Source organism: Molossus molossus, unplaced genomic scaffold (genome assembly GCF_014108415.1).
Source record: "Molossus molossus isolate mMolMol1 unplaced genomic scaffold, mMolMol1.p scaffold_m16_p_13, whole genome shotgun sequence".
Taxonomy (NCBI): Eukaryota; Metazoa; Chordata; class Mammalia; order Chiroptera; family Molossidae; genus Molossus; species Molossus molossus.
In genome coordinates, this window is record NW_023425348.1 from 62966041 (window position 1) to 62984549 (window position 18509).

At 51.9% G+C, this 18509-nt stretch overlaps 1 protein-coding gene across 1 annotated transcript in view; it reads left to right on the top strand.

The window, feature by feature from the left end:
* Positions 1-3948: 3948 nt before the first annotated feature.
* Positions 3949-18509, top strand: part of SLC6A5 (solute carrier family 6 member 5) — a 44434-nt gene continuing 29873 nt past the window's right edge. Inside the window, exons 1-5 of the mRNA XM_036258723.1 lie at positions 3949-4219; positions 5587-6114; positions 8701-8839; positions 11372-11503; positions 11846-12019. Coding sequence (XP_036114616.1) covers positions 4217-4219; positions 5587-6114; positions 8701-8839; positions 11372-11503; positions 11846-12019 — 976 coding nt within the window. The 5' untranslated portion in view covers positions 3949-4216. The remainder of the gene's footprint in view (positions 4220-5586; positions 6115-8700; positions 8840-11371; positions 11504-11845; positions 12020-18509) is intronic.

Below are 18509 nucleotides of genomic sequence, written 5' to 3' on the forward strand. Positions count from 1 at the left end.
CATTTTTTTGTACACAGACTAGTTACTTAGCTGAACCACTGATTTTCCAAGTATGAACTCTTCTGAAATGCTATGGTGAGGGAAGCTTGCCTTGATTAGTGCCTGTCTTCCTGACACCAGGGTCCAGAGAGTGCAGCTGATTACAGAGCTCTAAGCTTTTGTCGTCTGTGTTGAGATTTACCGTGGTCTAAACAAACGGTTCCTGAGAGCACACCCATAGCAGACTCTGTTTGAGCACTTTTTCAGAATGTTCCCAATTGTCTTCTAACGAAGATATGCATACTTATCTATTGCATGACCAAACCACTGAATGAGGAGGGTAAATGTTGCACAATGATTATCTACTTGGTAAAGCTTTCTATTCTGTGCATGTCTCCCCATCTTAAACCTCCTGGACCTAGGAGAAAGAACTGTTTTATTTGCTAAATCGGAGGGGCTTCGAACAGATGATTCTCCCAGACCGAATAATAATGATCGCTTGCAAAAAGCATACCAGGCAGCCAGCCTCAGTCAGGAACTTTGCATGCATACTCTCATTTAATCCTCAAACAATCCTTGAGGTGAGTTATTATCCTCATTTTCTAGATCAAGAATGTTCCCTATGATCACAGAGCTAGGGGGTAGTGCACTGCAGAACCCACGTTCTTAGTAGAAAACAACACTGCAGTGGAACTGGGCAGTGGTGGACAAGTGGGACAAAAGCACTGCATGGCTTCTTGGCAACGTCACCTCAAACCCACACGGAGGCCTCACATCCATCAGCTGTAGAGGGTTTAGGTGTTCATGGCTCACACATCAGAATCCTCTGAGCACCGACACAGGTGCTCACATTATATCCGGTGTGTGGGGTGGAATGGAGTCAACACAGACCTGGGCTTAAATCCTGGCCCTGTTGGCTGACCTGAGGCAAGTTTCTTCGCCTTTCTGTCAGTCTGGCCCCGCAGCTCTTTCTGGCCTGCTGCCCTGAGGACCAGAGGATGCAAGCGGCGCCTTCACCAGAGCAGGGGTTGGTAAAACACCTTCTCCTCTCCTTCCTCTCTCCTCCCCTAATGCGGAGGAGGGCAGCTTCTTGAATGCAAAAGACTGCCCTCCAGGCCCCCTCCTGCTCTCCTGTCTCAGTTACGGTTCTCCTCTCCTGTCTTGGGACAGAGACTCTGGCGTCAGGGCTGCCTCCGATGGCCTGTTTTTCAGTAGACTACCCCCTCCCCCTCCATACTGCGGGGTGGACACGGGTTTTCAAAAACAGCTATTTATTTGCTTATCTCCAAGGAGGGGGGGGGCACAAAATGATCGAGGGCAAAATCAATTACTATTTTTCATCTTTGACAAAGTAATTAAGGCTATAGTGACTGGCTAATTCGGTCCGAATGGCTGCTCCCTGATGGATGCGGATTTACAGCCCCATTGGCGGAGGCGCACCGGGCCGATTATCACTCCAAACAGGCGGCGGAGGAGGGCGGGGGCGGAGGCCCGCATCCAGAGGACTTGCGCCTTTTATTCTTTTTCTTTAATGCTGAGACTCTATCCTTGGCACTGGCTGAGCACGAACACGCAGCCCTATGCACGACGAGCGGCTCCTGGCCTCCTGCCCCAGCACGCGCTCTCCCGCCCTCGCACCCTACCCTGCCGTCAGACCGGTGCCGGTGCCGGCACTGCGCCTCTGCGTGGGGGTCAGAACAACCATCCTAGGCCTGCTGGCTCTCGACCCTCCCTCCACTCCCAGCGTGGCCCCTCCTTTCTAGAATCTTGCGGCTGGAAATCGGGGGGAGGTAGGGAGCCAAAGCTGCACCTCAGCTAAAGCCCCCCCACCCTCCCCCAGGCATCAACCGCCTCTGACAGGCCTGACGTGTGGCCGGGCCCACGCAGGAACCCAAGTGCGCACTTATCTGGGGAGGGCCTGCAGACTAAACGTCAGGCCTGGGGACTGAGTGGGAGCTGGCGTCCCTCGTGCCCAGAGCCGCAGCTGGGGGCGTTCTCCCTGCTCCTGGGACATCTGAGTGCCCAGAACTTGCATGCGCCCGGTGGGAGCACAAGTCTCACGCGGCACTTTGCGGGAGTGACTCAAACGCAAATTGCGGAAAGTGGCCAAAGCCTTTCATAATCGTGACTGTCGCTGGTGGAAGGTCCAGGGCCCACGGAGGGGCCTCCACCGACTGAAGGGTGCGCCTGGTGGTGCGAAGCCAGGGGCTGCTGGGCGGCCCTTTGAAGTTCTCACATCCTGGTTTGGCTCCATGGAAACTGGGTCTGTTTCGAATGCAGCACTTGGGCACCCCTGCTCGGTTTTCCCGTGGCTCCCAGAGTCCAAGGTATCTCCCAGGGACCACCAGGTCCAAGCTCGTGCCCAGGGCTTCATGGCCCCGCTTGCTTTCCTGACCCTCCTCCAGCCTGAGTCCACCGTAGACCCACTCCTGCCTCCTTCCTCCTTCACCAGGCTGGTTTTCTTCAGAGGGGCCTGGGGGGGGGGGGGGATTCCATGCCTCTCTCCCTGCCCTGTCCCGAGGGAGGAGTTGGGGGATTTTCCAGGTTTGAAGGAGACATTATGAGCCTCAGTTTCCCCAGCTTTAAAACTGGGAGTTTCTCAAAGGTTGTTGTCAATGCTAAATGAGGTAATTCATGGACAGTGTAACTCTTGCACAGTGGTTCAATATTGAGCTTAGTAAATGTTAACTCAAAACTACAATGAAGCGTTGCCTGAAACCCTCAAGGCCACTCTCAAGGAAGGTGTCTTCAGAGAACCTATCCTCCTTCAGTAACAGTGCGGACTTTGGGTCCCCAGCTGTCTCCTCTCAGAGGGCCCCGGCCAGCGAGCCTGTGAACAGAGGCATCCCAAAAAACCACTCGAAGGTGGTGGGAGGGGCCTTCACGGTGCCCGGCACTCACCGCAATCTGCCGCTGCAGCTCCCGCCTGGGGGCCCAAGCCGCATTGTCCTCCCGCTGTGTGGGGACAGCCTGCGCCTGCTTGGCACTGACCCCCAAGGCAATGGGTCGGGCTGCAGGGAAGAGACAGTGCTTTGCGTAGCTCCCCATCCCTAGGCCAGCAGTTACCTGAATAAGACCTCCCCCCCACCCCCCCACGAACGAGGGAGGGGACGCGGTTTACCTTCAATCCCCTTCTGGTCTCCAAACTACATCTTCTTTGTAAAGGTGTTTTTCCTCTCTTTTGATTATAGCCACTGCTTTGTACCAAAAGTAAAGTCCATTTTTTAATCGACACGGCCGCCCCTCCCCTGCCGAAGTTCAGCAGCACGTCCTCCTGTGGCTTCTGGGATGGAAGCTGGGGATCCTGACTTCCAAATCAGGCCTGCCCCTAGTGGATTTTTATTGAGAGGGCTAGGAAGAAAGAATGGGTCTCCTTTGACTTTGAAAGTGACCTAAGAACCAGCTCTGTGTTGGAGATAATTTCCTTTTCATTTCTCTAAAATATTTTCAGAGGAGTTTAACAAATACAATGAGAACAGTCATAATTTTACTGAGGAATTTCTCTTGTGTGAATAGAGATGAAATAGGAATGCAAATGCTAGACCCCAATTTTTAAGTGAAGATCCGGGATCCTTCTCTCACTGGTTGTCTGGAAGGATAGGGCCGTGAGAATCTTAAGTCTGTGTACCCGCAGGTGGGTGCACCCTTATAAAAGCAGCACCCGTGTGCAGCAGCCATCGCAGAGCTGTGGCGCTGCGTGCAGACCCTCGATTGTTTTGGGGGTAATATTGTGGAATTTGCTGCCTGCAGATTTGAAGAGGCAGCTACGGGATCTAGTGGAAGAGAAACATGATGGTGGTTTAACTCCTTCCTCTGCGCCCACCGCGGCAGCCCAATCCGCTCTGCGCCTTGCCTTGGGTGCAGTGGGACGTGTCCTTCCCATGTTTCCCTTAATTAGAGAGAGGCAAACTTCTGTCATCTCCTCCTGCTGGCTTCGGTTTAGTAATCAGACCCACATGAGTCACGCCGAACACGCAGCCCCCTCCCTCCGGAGTAACAACAACTGGCCAGCGTACTCTCGGCTGTTGTCCCTTTAAAACTCGAATCCATGGGGGTAATGATTTATCAAACTTGTATTATCAAGAAAATGTCAAACGAAGGGCACCTTGCTTTGCACTGACGCAAACCTGGCCTTCCCCAAGGAGATATAGAAAGCGCTTCTCTTGCTGGAGCCAAACCCAGTCTTGTCAATAGCTGGTTTCACTCTCTACCTATTCAATCTGTTGCGGTGTCAGACATGGTGAGTGTTTGCTTTTGTTCTTTTAAGAGAGGGGGCTGCGGGGTTAGGAGGGGCAGATTCGTTGTGAATACTTCTTTTCGAAATGTTCTGTGCATTTTGGAAGAAGGAGGGAGGAGAGTTGTCACAGCCGTAGTATTTGCACTTGTGAACATCACCTGAGGTCGGAAAGGGGTTTCCAAGGCTGTGGAGCTGAAAGGTTGGCGGGGTGGGCTACCCGCGGGATTCTAGGCACTGTCCTCGGTGCTGAAATCAGACGCCTGTGCTGAGAGGCTAGTCACTCTGGGTCCTAGAGGCTATTGCGATAAGAATGCTTGCTGGAGTCAAGGTACTTAGATTGGTGCAAATTAAGGAGTTCTGATATGTGAACTTGTGAAAGAAGACTGAGAGTATGCAGTTGCGCTGAAGATAAAATGATTAATCTCACAGTATAACAGTGATTATCGGTGCTAATATTTAGGAAGACTTGAAAGATAACGAGGGGAGAAAGCAGGAGGAAAAACCACCACTGTAGTTCTTTTCATTTAAACCTCAGTTGGGAGAAAGCAAATGAAAATTAGTCGTGAATTTTGGTCCCCAAACAATTGTAGGGCCATGAAGAATATCAGACTTCTGTGAATAGTTATTTTGGATTGGGGGGGTAGGGGGTGTCACTTTGCATGTTCTTTTACATATCTGGGAATCTGGAAGTGAATGTAGGTTCTGTGAGATAACAAACCTGGTTAGTATCTTCTGTTTTAATTCTGGTTTATTATTGTTGTTGAGTTGTTGTTATTTGGGTGGTGATCCTTATCTCTGCCTTTGCTACCTGGCGGGCAGGGATGGATTTTGGAGCACTGGGACTGCACAACCAATTTGGCCTGAAATGCTCGCAGGTGCCAGGGCTTTGTGGCCGCAGCTTGTCTATTGCTTACGGGAAGAAAAAAAAGGCAATGTGCATTGTTGAATGACAAAGGAAATGGGGCGGAAAATTAAAGAATCTTTCTACAATGGTGACAGGGACATGGGCACCCTACAGTCGTGATGTGAAATCCAAAGAGGGTGGGGAAGTTCCTGGCTGTAGGGCTATTTCCACCCTCCCCTTTACCACTCCCAAAACCCCATTTCTGCCTCTTTTCTTAGTTCCCTTCCATCAGGGAGGCGAATATTAGCTTCCTTATGTCATCTGGTTATTGACCAGACGGGCACATTGAAAAATACTGATTGCAGTTTTTCTTAGGAAAGGAAAAAAAAAACCCGATTTCAATTTGTTCCCTAGATTATTGTGTCTGCACTTGAATTGTGTACGTCTCTATATGTAGACACAGGTAATTTCAAAGCTGCCTTGATTTTTTTTTTTTTTTTGCACGAATTTCACGTTGTATTTGCAGGATTGCGGTGCTCCCAAGGAAATGAATAAACAACCAGCCCACAGCCTAGAGGCGGCGGTGGCGCCGGGCCACCACGATGGCTCCTGCGCGCCCAGGACCAGCCCGGAGCAGGAGCTTCCTGCGGCCTCAGCCACGCCGCGTATGCCCAGGTCGGCTTCCACCGGCGCCCAAACTTTCCAGTCCCCGGACTCGCGAGCCTGTGAGGCCGAAAGCCAGGGATTGGGGGCTTGCAAACTCAGTAGCCCGAGGCCCCCAGCGGCCTCGGCGGCTCTGCGGGACTTGAGTGAGACTCACGGGGCGCAGGCTGTCCCTCCTGGGGGCGCCGGGCCAGGCAACGCGCTGCATTGTAAGATTCCGGCCCTGCGGGGCCCGGAGGGGGATGCGAACGTGAGTGTGGGCAAGGGCACTCTGGAGCGGAACAATACCCCAGCCGTGGGCTGGGTGAATATGAGCCAGAGCACCGTGGTGCTGGGCACTGATGGAATCACGTCTGTGCTGCCTGGCAGCGTGGCCACCGCTGCCTCTCAGGTAAGCAGCTGGAGCTTAGCCTGCCCTGCCGCCTGCTCCCCAGGCGCACGAGGTGAGCGGGCAGTGGCGGGTGCACGTGTGCTGATGGGGACACGGTTGGCAGTGCCAGGTAATGGATGCGGGAAGCAGCTTTGGGGCTTTGGAAGCTCGCACTGCGCTAGGGTCTCCAGTTAGGTCATGAGGGCTTCAGTACCCTGCCGGAGAGATCGCGACCTCAGAAGCTGCTGTTACCAGTGCCTCCCCAGCCTCAGTGGTAGCGGAAATCCGGGTGCAGACTCATTAAGCAGTCGAGTCAGATAGATTCCTACCCCTTTACACAGACATGACTCCCTCTCTAGCTAATAAATGGGTCTTTAATTTTATCTTAATTAAAAAAGAAGAAACACCCTGAGGAAATAATAGTTTAAGTTTTGTAGCCTTTCACAATGAGTTACCATTTATTACCTGAGAACTCATTTGATGAGAACTGGGTTCACAGGAGCCTGCTCCTGAAGCTTAAGCTTCGGGGCTTTTCCAAAACCCCGGTACCTAATTTTGTCATCACAATTTTGTATGTTTTCCCCCCTTCAAGAGGACCTCTTTCAACCCTATAAGCTTCAGGCTCCACAAACCTGGAACCACCCCTGCGTTTGATCCTTTATGCTCAACCAGAGGCATGAGAAAACCCACAGAGCAAATCCCAACCCAGGGTTAGAGATGAGCAATTATCACTGGTGGCTCCTCTCCCATACAGGCTCTGTCTTCTTCAGTTTCCTCCAGTCTCCCTCCCTCCTCTGTTCTCTTCTGTCCTCTGTCCCTTGTCACCTACTTCAGCTCTTCCTTTCCACTGCCTACTTTCCACTATGTTCTCTGCTCCCTGGGCTCAGGGTTAGGCATGGATGTAGTGGCGGGTGCCTGAACCAGAGCATCCACCTGTGAGAGATTTCGGGTTTATACAGCCCTTCTGTTCGTGGTCACTGTAGTGTTTGTACACACACACACACACACACACACACACTCTCTCTCTCTCTCTCTCATCCACAGGCCTGTACAGCCAGAGCTCAGCAGTTAGAATAACTAGACATGAGCATACAGTTGGGCTTTCCCACAGGCCCTCGTTTAGGGGCTCCACTTCCGGAGTGTTTGTGTGTATTCAGTGCCTCTGGCAGCATGTGTCCAGCAGTGTGACCCCCGGTGGAGGCAGACTTGTTTCACGTGTCTTGTTTAACCTCCGCACTGCGGCAGAGGCAGCTGGAACTCCCACCCTTCCAGCTCTGGAAGACCTGGAGGGTGGGGGTGGGGCTGCAGGTAGGAGGAGTGGGGAGCAGTGTAGGGGGAGGTTAAAGATGTTCAGTATAGATCAAGCCCCGCATTTGCCTTTTTTCAGCTCTGCCCATCTTTTTGTTGTTGCCTTACTGACTCTTCCTCAGTCCGGCCCTCCTCCTTTCTCCCCAAGAATTCCACTCCTCGTCAGCTGCTTTTTTGTCCTCCGCGGCCTGTGGAACAGTGTGGGGCATGCCACGTTGCCAGAACGGGAGGTGGAAGGGGACTGAGGAGATGAAAGCCAGGCAGTGGTTTGGGTCCCTAGAAGCTCTGTGGGATGTTCAGTGTCCTGGACATTTTCAGAGTTTGATTTGAGGTGGCTCCACCCCAGCCTTTTCTGCTTAGTAACAGACATTCCAGACTCAGGTACTGTCCCGAGAGAGCATCTTAGTGTGAGCTTGCAGAGATGAGCCCCACAGCTAGAGCTGGAAGGTGCTCAGGGGACAGTTGTTCTAAGCCCCTCATTTTACAGATGGGGACACAGAGACTCAGAGAGAGCAAGGGGCTTATGGTGGTTATAACTGGTTAATGGTAACATTTAGACAAGAATTTAAGGTGTTAGACGTCCTGTCTCTTGCCATATCTACCTTCTCTATTATCCCTCTTGTTAACCCCCACATCTCCCTCCTGCCCATCTCCCTTACCCCAGTGTTGAAGGTAGCCCCCCTTCCCCACTTAAACTAGCCAACCAGGCAGATTCTGCCTGTGGGCTTTGGCAGAGAAAGTGAGGCAGGGTCTCTGGCTGGCTTCGGGCATTGCAGCTCTTTCTGGCCCTAGCAGACTCCAGAAGGAGGAAGAGCCGAGGAAGGGGTGCATTACCGGGCTTGGGGAGGAAGGGGTGGGTTGGTTAGGGACCTGCTTGCTGGGGACTCTAGGCATGATATTGGGGGCCTGCTTGCCTAATGAACTCTTGGTCAGGGGTTGGGGATTGAGGGACCTGCTTGCGATCAACCGACTGGTTCAGGGTTTGGGGAAGCTGCTTGCTGGGGTGCCCTGACTGCAGGATTTGGGCAGGAGGGTCAGTGGTCTGTTTAAGATGGATTTCAGGTCGGAACTGTGAGCCTGCTTGCTGAAAGACTCTCAGTGTAGAGTTGAGGGGAGAGGGTTCTGCTTGTAGATGCATTCTCTCTTCGGAATTGGGGTCCTGCTTGCTGATGCATCCTCGGTTGAAAAGTGGGGGCCTGCTTGCTGGGAAGGACCCTCAGCAGGGGGGAGGGTTGGAATGGGACCTGCTTGCTGACCCACCTGGGGCTGTTATCCGACAATGTGCTTTTCCGCCCCCAGGAGGACGAGCAAGGGGATGAGAATAAGGCCCGAGGGAACTGGTCCAGCAAACTGGACTTCATCCTGTCCATGGTGGGGTATGCAGTGGGGCTGGGCAATGTCTGGAGGTTTCCCTACCTGGCCTTCCAGAACGGGGGAGGTATGGCTTTTCCGGTCTTTCCGCCTGTGGCGCTGAGGGGTGGGCACTTGGGGGATGGGGGAGGAACCCAGAGCTCCGGGATGGGCTGGGAGGGGAGGCTCAGATCAGCCTCCTCACACTCCAGCCCCATCCCCAGGCAACAGTGCCAAGCCAGAGGGCTGGGGGTGCAGTAACTGTTTCACAGGAATCCAATCTGGGAGGCTGTTACCTGAAGATGAAGTTCAGGGAAGAGGTGGGCCGGCAGGATCCCCCCTGGTTCTATGTGGGGGGGCTGGGTCCTGAGCTAAGTGAGCATTGAAACAGGGAAGTTCAAACTCTAATTCAACAAATATTCAGGGAGCAGCATACCTCACACATCTAAATGACTTTGGAGCCCGGAGCTTGTGCGGTCCTGGACACCAAATTAAGGATGCTTTCAGGTGATAAGTTGGAAATCCCAGCCTGCACAGGAGACCTGGGGAATGGGCACTTGGGTGGTGCTGAACGCTGGCTGCAGGCGAACCAGGGGGTGTGAGCAGAGAGGGGCTGAGAGCTGTGCTCTCCAAAACCTCTCAGAAGTGTCCCCACACAGACATCCTCTTGGACAGGAGCAGGGCATCTTTTGACTAGCAAAGTCATTTAGCAAAAGTGGGGTTCATTTCATTTGCCCTAACTGGGCGGGAGGAGATGCTTTGGAAAGGAAACCGATTCTGAAATGGTGAGCACACTAGTCCGCACGCACCAGCTGCCAGGCCTGTAAGAGCTGTTGTACCTCTTCTGTACCCACGAAGGAGGGACACAGTGGCCAAGTCCTCTCCGCTGGCGCTTCCCATGCTGAGGTGCTGTGGGGCCAGCGGCTGGTCCCCCTCTTGGTTGTTACAATAGGAATCTGTGCCTAGAACTTCCTCCCACAGCTCTTCAGCTGAAGCAAAGAGACCCGAAACGGGCCTCTCCCCGTCAGGTTAGGCAGCTTCAGTTTAGGTTTGTTTTTTGTTTCTTAGGGGTGTTCCAGGCGGAATTCAATTTGGTGCATAGGGGACAATGGACAAGTGCTTCACCTCAGGGCAATTAAAGGAAAAAATATATTAATGTCCCCTCCTCCCAGTTCCAAATTAGGATAAGTTGACAAGTACTAATGGGGTTCACAGAGCAGTGGCGGTCAGGGTGTCCTGGAAACAAGAGAACCTGCGCTGGCCACCCAGATATGGCCACCACGGCCGGGTTTCGCAGGGTTTCCACGGGGAGCCCCTAGACCAGGCAGCAGGAGGGCGGAGGGCGCTGTGACAGGGCTTTCAGGGATGGAGCGAGCCGGGTGCCCTGGGTCGGTTGGGGAGGGAGTCCGGTCCAGCGAGTTTGGCCGCTGGAGGTGCTCTGCGGGCTCGGGATCTGCAGAGTGCGGGGCGCGCACTCGCCCGGCGCTCCCGGAGCTGCGCCCAGAACCAGCCGGAGGAGAGCCCCGCTTTTCCGCACTGCGGCTCCCGGGCCCTGGAGCCCTGAGCGCGGTGGAGAGCTCGCCGCCTCCTTCCCAGGAGCAGAAGGGAAGGATGGCACAAACCTCGTCTTTCTCCAAAACCCTGTCAGGAGAGGACAAAACAGGACCCCTAATCTTAGTGCTCAGCAGCCCAGGGCTGCTGTCGGGCTTTCCTGCCTGGAGAGCCCCTGGGGACGCCCTCTGACAGCAAAGGCTTTTCCTTGGGACAGAACAGTGGGAAGGGGTGAGCAGGAAGAGTGGATAGAGAGAGAGCAGCTTTTCTTCTGTTGGACAGTGTTCTGGGCTCCACCCACGCACAGCGCTTCCTGTTCCAAACCTTTTCAAAAGTCATGGCTATTCCCCCAGCCTTCAGAACAACCTCACAGCATCTTTGAAGGGAAAGAACCCCGAAGTCTAGATAAGGGACCCACATAAATATTGCCAAGTGCTCGGTGCCTGGGAAAGGTGCTGTGGGACCTGTGTGGGAGGAGACCAGGGAGACTTCTTGGAGGAGGAAGCGTTTCAGATGACCTTGGAAAATGGAAGGTGCTTCTTATCTGGAGAGGGAAGTTGTGACGTGTGTGATGACTGCGGTGGTGGGAGGAGAATGGATACCTGGCCGGCTGTCTGTCAGAGCAGGCCCAGCCCTGGTTGGCAGAAAGTGTGCAGGTAACTCAGGTCATAAGCCAAGGTGGGCTCCTAAAGTCTGGCTTAGCAGGTATTCAGTCCTTGGAAGGGGGTGGGTGCTGATGATAAGATTTCACCACATCTGACTCAGCATTGAGTCCAAGGCATGGATTTGTGGAACACTGGAGGGGCTTACTTTTGGAACATGGAAGTACTACAATAAGAAAAAGGGAAGACTAAAATTCAGCCAGCACACAGTGCTAGCGACTCATCCAGTGGAGAATTGAGAACAAGAGCGTGTTTGCTGGAGGCCCTTGTGTTTTCCGCTCTTAAATGTCCCTGGGTGCCTGTGGTTGAGCTGGACCGGCATAAGCCTTCTGGCGAAGGAGGGTGAAGGTGTGCCCGAGCCTGGCCTTGGCCTCCCAGGGCTCTCACTTCCCATTCTCTCTTCCAAGGTGCTTTCCTCATCCCCTACCTGATGATGCTGGCTTTGGCTGGGCTGCCCATCTTCTTCTTAGAGGTGTCACTGGGCCAGTTTGCCAGCCAGGGGCCAGTGTCTGTGTGGAAGGCCATCCCGGCCCTGCAAGGTGAGTCTAACCGGCCTCCCCCTCCTCAGCCCTGCCCTGCTCTCTCTGGCACCACGGGGCCCAGGGAGGGAGGCCTGCCTTTGTGATCGGTAGAACTCACTTCTTCCTTCTTCATTTGATTGACTCCACCTCTGGGGCCCTCTGAAGAATGACGCCCGATCACTCTGGCTTCATTCCATTCCTGGCAGAATGCCTCGTGTCCTTGGTAAACAGGCCACTCCACTGTTAGTGCGTCCGTCCGTCTGCCCCAGTGAGCCAAGCTCTCGTCCCCACCCAAGCCCATCTGTAGGACTTCCACAGGGTCTGGGATGACATGAATCCCTGGACATTTTGCTTCCACAGGCTGCGGCATCGCAATGCTGATCATCTCCGTCCTAATAGCCATATACTACAATGTGATTATTTGCTACACACTTTTCTACCTGTTTGCCTCCTTTGTGTCTGTGCTGCCCTGGGGCTCCTGCAACAACCCTTGGAACACGCCAGAATGCAAAGATAAAACCAGACTTTTATTAGGTAAGTTTGGCTGTGCCTACAGTAGGCGAAGTACTCATTCATTCAGTGGAGATTATTGAGCACATATTATGTTTGCAGGCCCGTGCTAGGTGCTGGGGGCACAGAGATGAAAATAAAACAGAATGCCAAGTGTACTTAATTCTGATATTTAAGAGTTCATGGCCCAGAAGAGAGTAATACAATTTTGCGTACTCAGGAATAGCTGGAGTGTTGGTTAAAAATGCAGATTTATAAGCCCATCAGAGAGTCTGACCTATTAGATTTGGGAGGGGGGAGTCGGGAAATTTGCATTTTAGCAAGATACTCACATGACTCGTGACTCGTAGGCATGGTACAATTTGAAAAGCAATGAGGTCCTAGAGTCAGGGAGAGGGATACAGGGATCCTGGTCCACACTTCACAAAATACTGCTCAGGGCATGAGGCAAAGGTGAGAACAGACACTTCCACACAGCCCCAGTGGGAATGTGCACAATGAGCTAGTAGCAGACAGGAAGTGGGCCTGAGGAGCCCAGTGTTTCCGGGGACTGTCTCAGACCTGAGATCCACGGACACTCGAGACTTGGGGGAAGCATCAGCTGGCTGGGTCAAGGGCTTGGGTGCGTGTAAGAAGGCCCAGGTGGGTCTGTCAGCAAGGCCTTTTGTCCGTAAAACATCTCAGCCCCCGAGGGCACGTGTGTGGTAACTTCTCTGAGTCTTGAGTTTTCCTCATTTGAAAAACAGAAGCAATAACAATATCCTTCCCCTACCCATCATGGGCTTGCTGAGAGGAGAAAAGAAATGAACGGCTGTGACAGTCTACAACAGAAGGTGCTAATACTCTCAGTCACTCTCGAAGGCGCTGGTCATTGTAACCGGCACCATAGACAATGGGTTTCTTCCTTCCCCGGGGGATCTGCCATTTCCTTTAAGCTGGATCTGTGCTGAGGTCAGAATCCTGTGATCTCTATATGACTGGCCCCTGAATCTACGCTGTGCCCTTGCAGAACTAGGACGCTTTCCAACCTTGGGAGTGTGTCAGAGATGACAGTGCATCCTTCTCTCCCGTCCCCCGGAGAGAGGCACGTACAGTCATTCATACAGGGGAAGCTTGCTACTCACCGGGTCCCGTACGTACACACCATGACCAAGCTCCCCCAGGAGAGAGACTGAATAAGGCTGAAGAAGAGCTAGAACTAGGGACATGTGCCCATTAAATTCAAACCCTGTGCACTTGAAGGCTCAGGAACGGGCATGGGGATTTGTGAAGGTTCCCAGACAGGCGGCTCATACGCTGTATGAACAGCGTAGTGTCCCTTAGATTCTCTGGATCTCACTGTCCTCATCTCTGTAATCTCCATGTTGACATGTTCTTAGGTTAGAGCAGTGGTTTTCAACCCAAGCTGCTACACATTAGACTCACCTGGGGAATTAAGAAATCAAACCATCACTAGTGTCCACACAAGACCAATTAACTTGGATGATCTGGGGATGGAGGCTAGGGGTCTGTTTTGTTAACGTACCCAAGGTACATCCAAGGGTAGCGGGCAGCAGGTTGCAGCCTGCCCACATCCTAGTGGTCCCCTCTGCAGAGCTGCTGTCTGAGACACCCCCACTCGGCAGCTGTCCCCAGACTCACAACCAGAGATCAGTTGCCAAATGGCTTAAGCAAAGTGCGTTTGCCAGAGTGTAGGGTCTGGAACAGGGAAATATCTCAAGGTCATCCCAGAGCCCAGCTTGTTCTTTCCAGATTGTGCCTGGGAGGGAAGTCACTTTTCAGGGGAGCACCTCCTGGAGGAGGACTGTTGTCTCTTTGGGAACTTCGCTGGGGGCTGCGGGGGTCCTAGTGATGGTGCCCTGCCGCTGTTCTCCGGGAGGAATAGTCGTCCAGAAACCATTCTCCTCTGCTAACAGTACCCACCAGTATTTGTGCAGCCTGTAACAATAATAAATAATAAGGAGTGTCACTTACTGCCTGCCAGGCACCATGTTAAACCCTTTTACTCAGATTACCAATGTTAACATGGAAAGCAAGCCAACATATGGCTTCCAATATGATTTCCACTTTACAGGTGGAAAAAAACTGGAGCTGAAGGTCAGACAGACCCAGGGCCCTGGTCCTAATGATCATGCAAATGCTCCCTTATCTACAAAGTAGCTTCGTAAAGAGTGTCTCTGCATTTCTAAGAAGAGCCCTATGAGCTCCCAGGGGCAGGTGACACGATCCTATTTGCAGGTGAGAAAGGACTCAGAGAGTTGAAGTGTCAGGCGTAAGTCACAAGCTACAACCTGCACTGGGATTTGGGTCTCATGACCCCTGCTTCTCTGCTCAGCCAGAGCTCCCGGAGTCCTTGGCTCAGCAGGTTCTACTCCATCAGTCCCGGCAGAGTGACATCAGTCCGGGTGTTCTGTCCCCTACCTATTTGTAGCTGAGATTCTATGTGGTGAAAGGAAGCTGGTCTGAATAGTAGTTTGACTCAGCAATTCCACTTCTGGGGGCTTATCTCAAGGGGAGAATCAGAGACACGGTTCAGGACTGCACATGGTCGCTCATTGCAGCCACATTTCTGGTCTTCGGAAAACACTGGAAACACACATGTGACAAAAATTCAGTAACTACTGAATAATTCTTTGGTTCCAATAAATTATAGTATGTCCATATGATGACGTTTTCTATACTCATTAAAATGGATATTCATAAAATATGGGAAAATTCTCACCATATTATGTTAAATGTAAAAACGATACAGATTTATGGTTTACTATTATTTTTCTTAACAATATGCACATGGATAGAAAACGTGTAGGAGGGTGATACACAAACGTTAACTGGCAGATTTGGCACCATTCTTTTGTACGTTATCTGTCATAGACATGTATTTATTTTTTAGTCCTATATATGTATACATGTGTTTCTACATTGTTTTTCTTTATTGATTTTAGAGAGAAGAGGGAGAGGGAGAGAGAGATAGAAACATCGATGAGACAGAACATCGATTGGCTGCCTCCTGCATGCCCCCCACTGGGGATCGGGCCCACAACCTGGGCATGTGCCCTGGGCGGGAATCAAACTGGTGACCTCCTGGTGCATGGGCCGATGCTCAACCACTGAGCCACACTGGCCGGGCTGTTTTTAATTTTTTTTTAAGCAAGCTGGGCACACAGACTAAGCCAGGCACATGGGTGGGGGTACCCAGGGTTTGTGGAGTTTCCAGTCTGGCTCACAATAACCCAGGAGACATTGAAAGCAGAGTAAAGACATCGCACAGCTCACCTCCTAGTGGACTGGTACACACCAGAAAATCTGTGCAAGCTCTAAGCCGGGAGAGACAGTGAGCACTTTTCACTCTGATTATTCCCTGGGCGCACATGGAAAGGCTGGGTAGCTCTCACCTCAATCTTAGCTAGTGCTTCACGTTTTTTCATGTGTTTGTTTGTTAAAAGCGAGGGTTTTTCATGCAGCCCCCCCCCCCCCCCGCCCCAACCTGTTCTCTGTGTTATCTACATTGAGCGTGTTCCCTTACTGGGGGCGGGCTACTCCTCGTGGAAGTAGTATTGGTCCTCGGGGGCCCTGGGGTGACTTAGAAAGGTGGTAGTGGTCTGACCTGCAGAGACACAGGCGGCCTCACAGCCCACTGCTCTGATGGACACGTCGGGAGTTCAGACACTGTGTGTTCCGGGCTCTCTCCCAAATGGCTATTCTGAGGGAGAAAACAGAGCGACTCCTCCCCTAGGGCAGCGTTGCACCATAACCTTCCCAGCTCACCCTCTCCCTCACAATCCTATACCCACGCTACCTTGTGATAGCAGGCACCCAGTCCCAGAAGAGAGCGGATAGATCACGACCATTGTGACCTTCAGCCATAGCAGGTTCCGCTCAGCACTGTTAGGGACATACTGCCCAGGAGCCCCGCCTCACCACCCAGTCCAGCCCCGGAGGACAGCCCTCGCCCTGCCCAGCAGTAGAAGCTGTTTGTCACACATCTCTGAGGGCCATTTTGTAAGAGAGACTGTCTTCCTTAGGGGGACTCAACCACCCAGGTACCTGTAATGGAGAACGGATAATCCATGCCCTGCCAAGTGAGACCGGTGACTGTTCTGTGAAATTAGGAGCTAGCTGGGCCATTTACAATGGGAACCACATAAATACCATTTCTATTTCTGGAATGGCTTAATTCTTATTAGAACTTTAATTAAGTGACTCCTTTTCTCCGTAGCCTTTCATGTGCTTTCATTTATTAATACTTCCCCGAGTAAAGAGAATCCCATTCACACAGCTTCCAATTTAGAATGATCATTATCGCTGTTCTTTGTTCAGGGTTGCTGGGCCGCATAGCTCTCTGATGGCTCGGCCGCCGCCGACCTGAAGGCGCGGAAGCACGCTTCTGCCACCCGGTGGTGAGAAGGGGTGTTGCAGGAGGCTGGAGGCTGCCTGGAGCCCTGCTGCAGTGCCGCAGGAACGCGGTGACCTTGCGCTGCAGCGGTGGCACTGAGCCTGACTCTCTAGGGAAGCTGCCCGCGCGCTTCACAATGGCAGTTAGGGAAGCAAGCGATTTGGCATTTGCCCGCGTGTTAGCGACCTCTTCAGTCGTAGGGGATGTGGACGGTGCTTTACGTGTCTTCATTCAGGTCACTGTTGGGGAAAAACAAATACTTCCTTGGTAAATATTTGGTTGTTATTAGTTCGGAATCCTCGTGGGACGCTCTGTTATTTGGTTAGACGAAAGAACAAAATAGTGAAGAAGAAGGTATTTTGAGGACTCTGAAAGCAGTTTCTCAACCCCAGGGGTTTGCAGGAGACGTTTGGCAATGGTTATAGACGTTTTTGGTTGTGACAACTGGGGGATGGATGTTCCTGGCATCTAGTGGTCAGAGGCCAGAGATGCAGCTAAATATCCTGCAGTGTACAGGACAGTCCCCACAACAGAGAATTATCTGGTCCAAAAGATCAGTAGTACCACTGTTGAAAAACTCTGGCTGAAAGAATTAATCCGAGGGAAGGGATTCTTCTAATTGTTGTTTTAATTTTTATGCAGTATTATGAGATATCCTAGGGGGTGTGCGGGAGGCAGTAGGAAACTTACAACTGGCCAATAGGATTGTGGGAGATGATGCTGAGGACCAGAGATGCTCACCGGTAAAATGGTACAACAATGATGATTGAGTTACAGATACAATGTATTGAGTCCAACTGAGTGCTGGGTACTGTAGGACATCTTTTCATTGGTGACCTCACCTAATTTGGTTCTCACACAGATACAACTATTATTAGGAAATGGAGGCTTGTAGAGGTAAAGGGACTCTCCAAACTCTCGGGGGCAGGGGGACTCTGGGACGGTCATAGCCACGTGCTGCTCCACAGAGGGTGTACATGGGGAGTCCTCCCGCCAGACCGAGGCTGCGTGCGCTTTCCCTTGGGCCCACACTACTTAAAAACAACCTGACCTTATTTCTAACGTTTAAAAATGAAGCAATTTTATGCAAAGATGCAGAATTTTTGCATCTTGGGCGCGCACATCTGGGAAAGTATGGCAGTAATTGGCTGCAGCACTCTGTGGTTTGCCAGAGGCCCCACCTCTCCTTATCCCCACTTACGCTCTCCCCCATCACCAGCTGGCTTCCGAAGGTGTGGGGTTTGTGGTCCCTGCTCCCCACCCCACTGCAGGGTGTTCGCGAGCTCGGCCCCCGGGGGAGAACGTTGGTCTGCCTCCTGGCTCTGCTCTATGACCTTTAGAGCAGCATCTTCCTCTGTAATGTAGAGAGAAGATGACAATACCTGCCTCGTGGGGGTGATGGAGGAGTACATGGCCAGCGCCATATCAGTGTTAGTGTTGTCATTATTTTTACTCCTTTATAAAATAGTGCCCTTTGGGATTCGTGCAAGTGGACTGTTTATTTAAAATATCTGGCAAGTGGTCAGTATTTATGAAGTTGTCAGAGAGGCTTCCAAAAATTTTTGTTGTTGTTGTTTATCCTCAACCGAGGATATTTTTTTCCATTAATTTTTAGAGAGAGTGAAAAAGGGAGCGGGGAGAGAGAAGAACAAATATCGATGTGAGAGAGACATATCGATTGGTTGCCTCCTGTATGTGCCCTGATCGGGGCCAGGGATTGAACCTGTAATCCAAGTACATGCCCTTGACCAGGAATCGAACCCACAACTCTTCCGTGCATGCGCTGACACTTTAACCACTGAGCACATCAGCCAGGGTAAGAGAGGCATTTTAATATGGTCAGAAAGACTTCAGCTTCTTCCTATTTAAAATGAGGAAAATAAGATGTACCTCCTAGGTTTTGTGAGGATTTCACAAGAAAATAATGTTGAGCTCCGACTGGTTTTGCTCAGTGTTTAGAGCGTGGGCCCAAGGACCAAAGAGTCATGGGTTTGATTCTGTTCAAGGGCATGTACCTCAGTTGCGGTTCATCCCCAGCCTTGGTCGGGGTCGTGCGGGAGGCAGCCAGTCAGTGTGTCCTTCTCACATCGATGTTTCTGTCTCTCTCTCTCTCTCTCC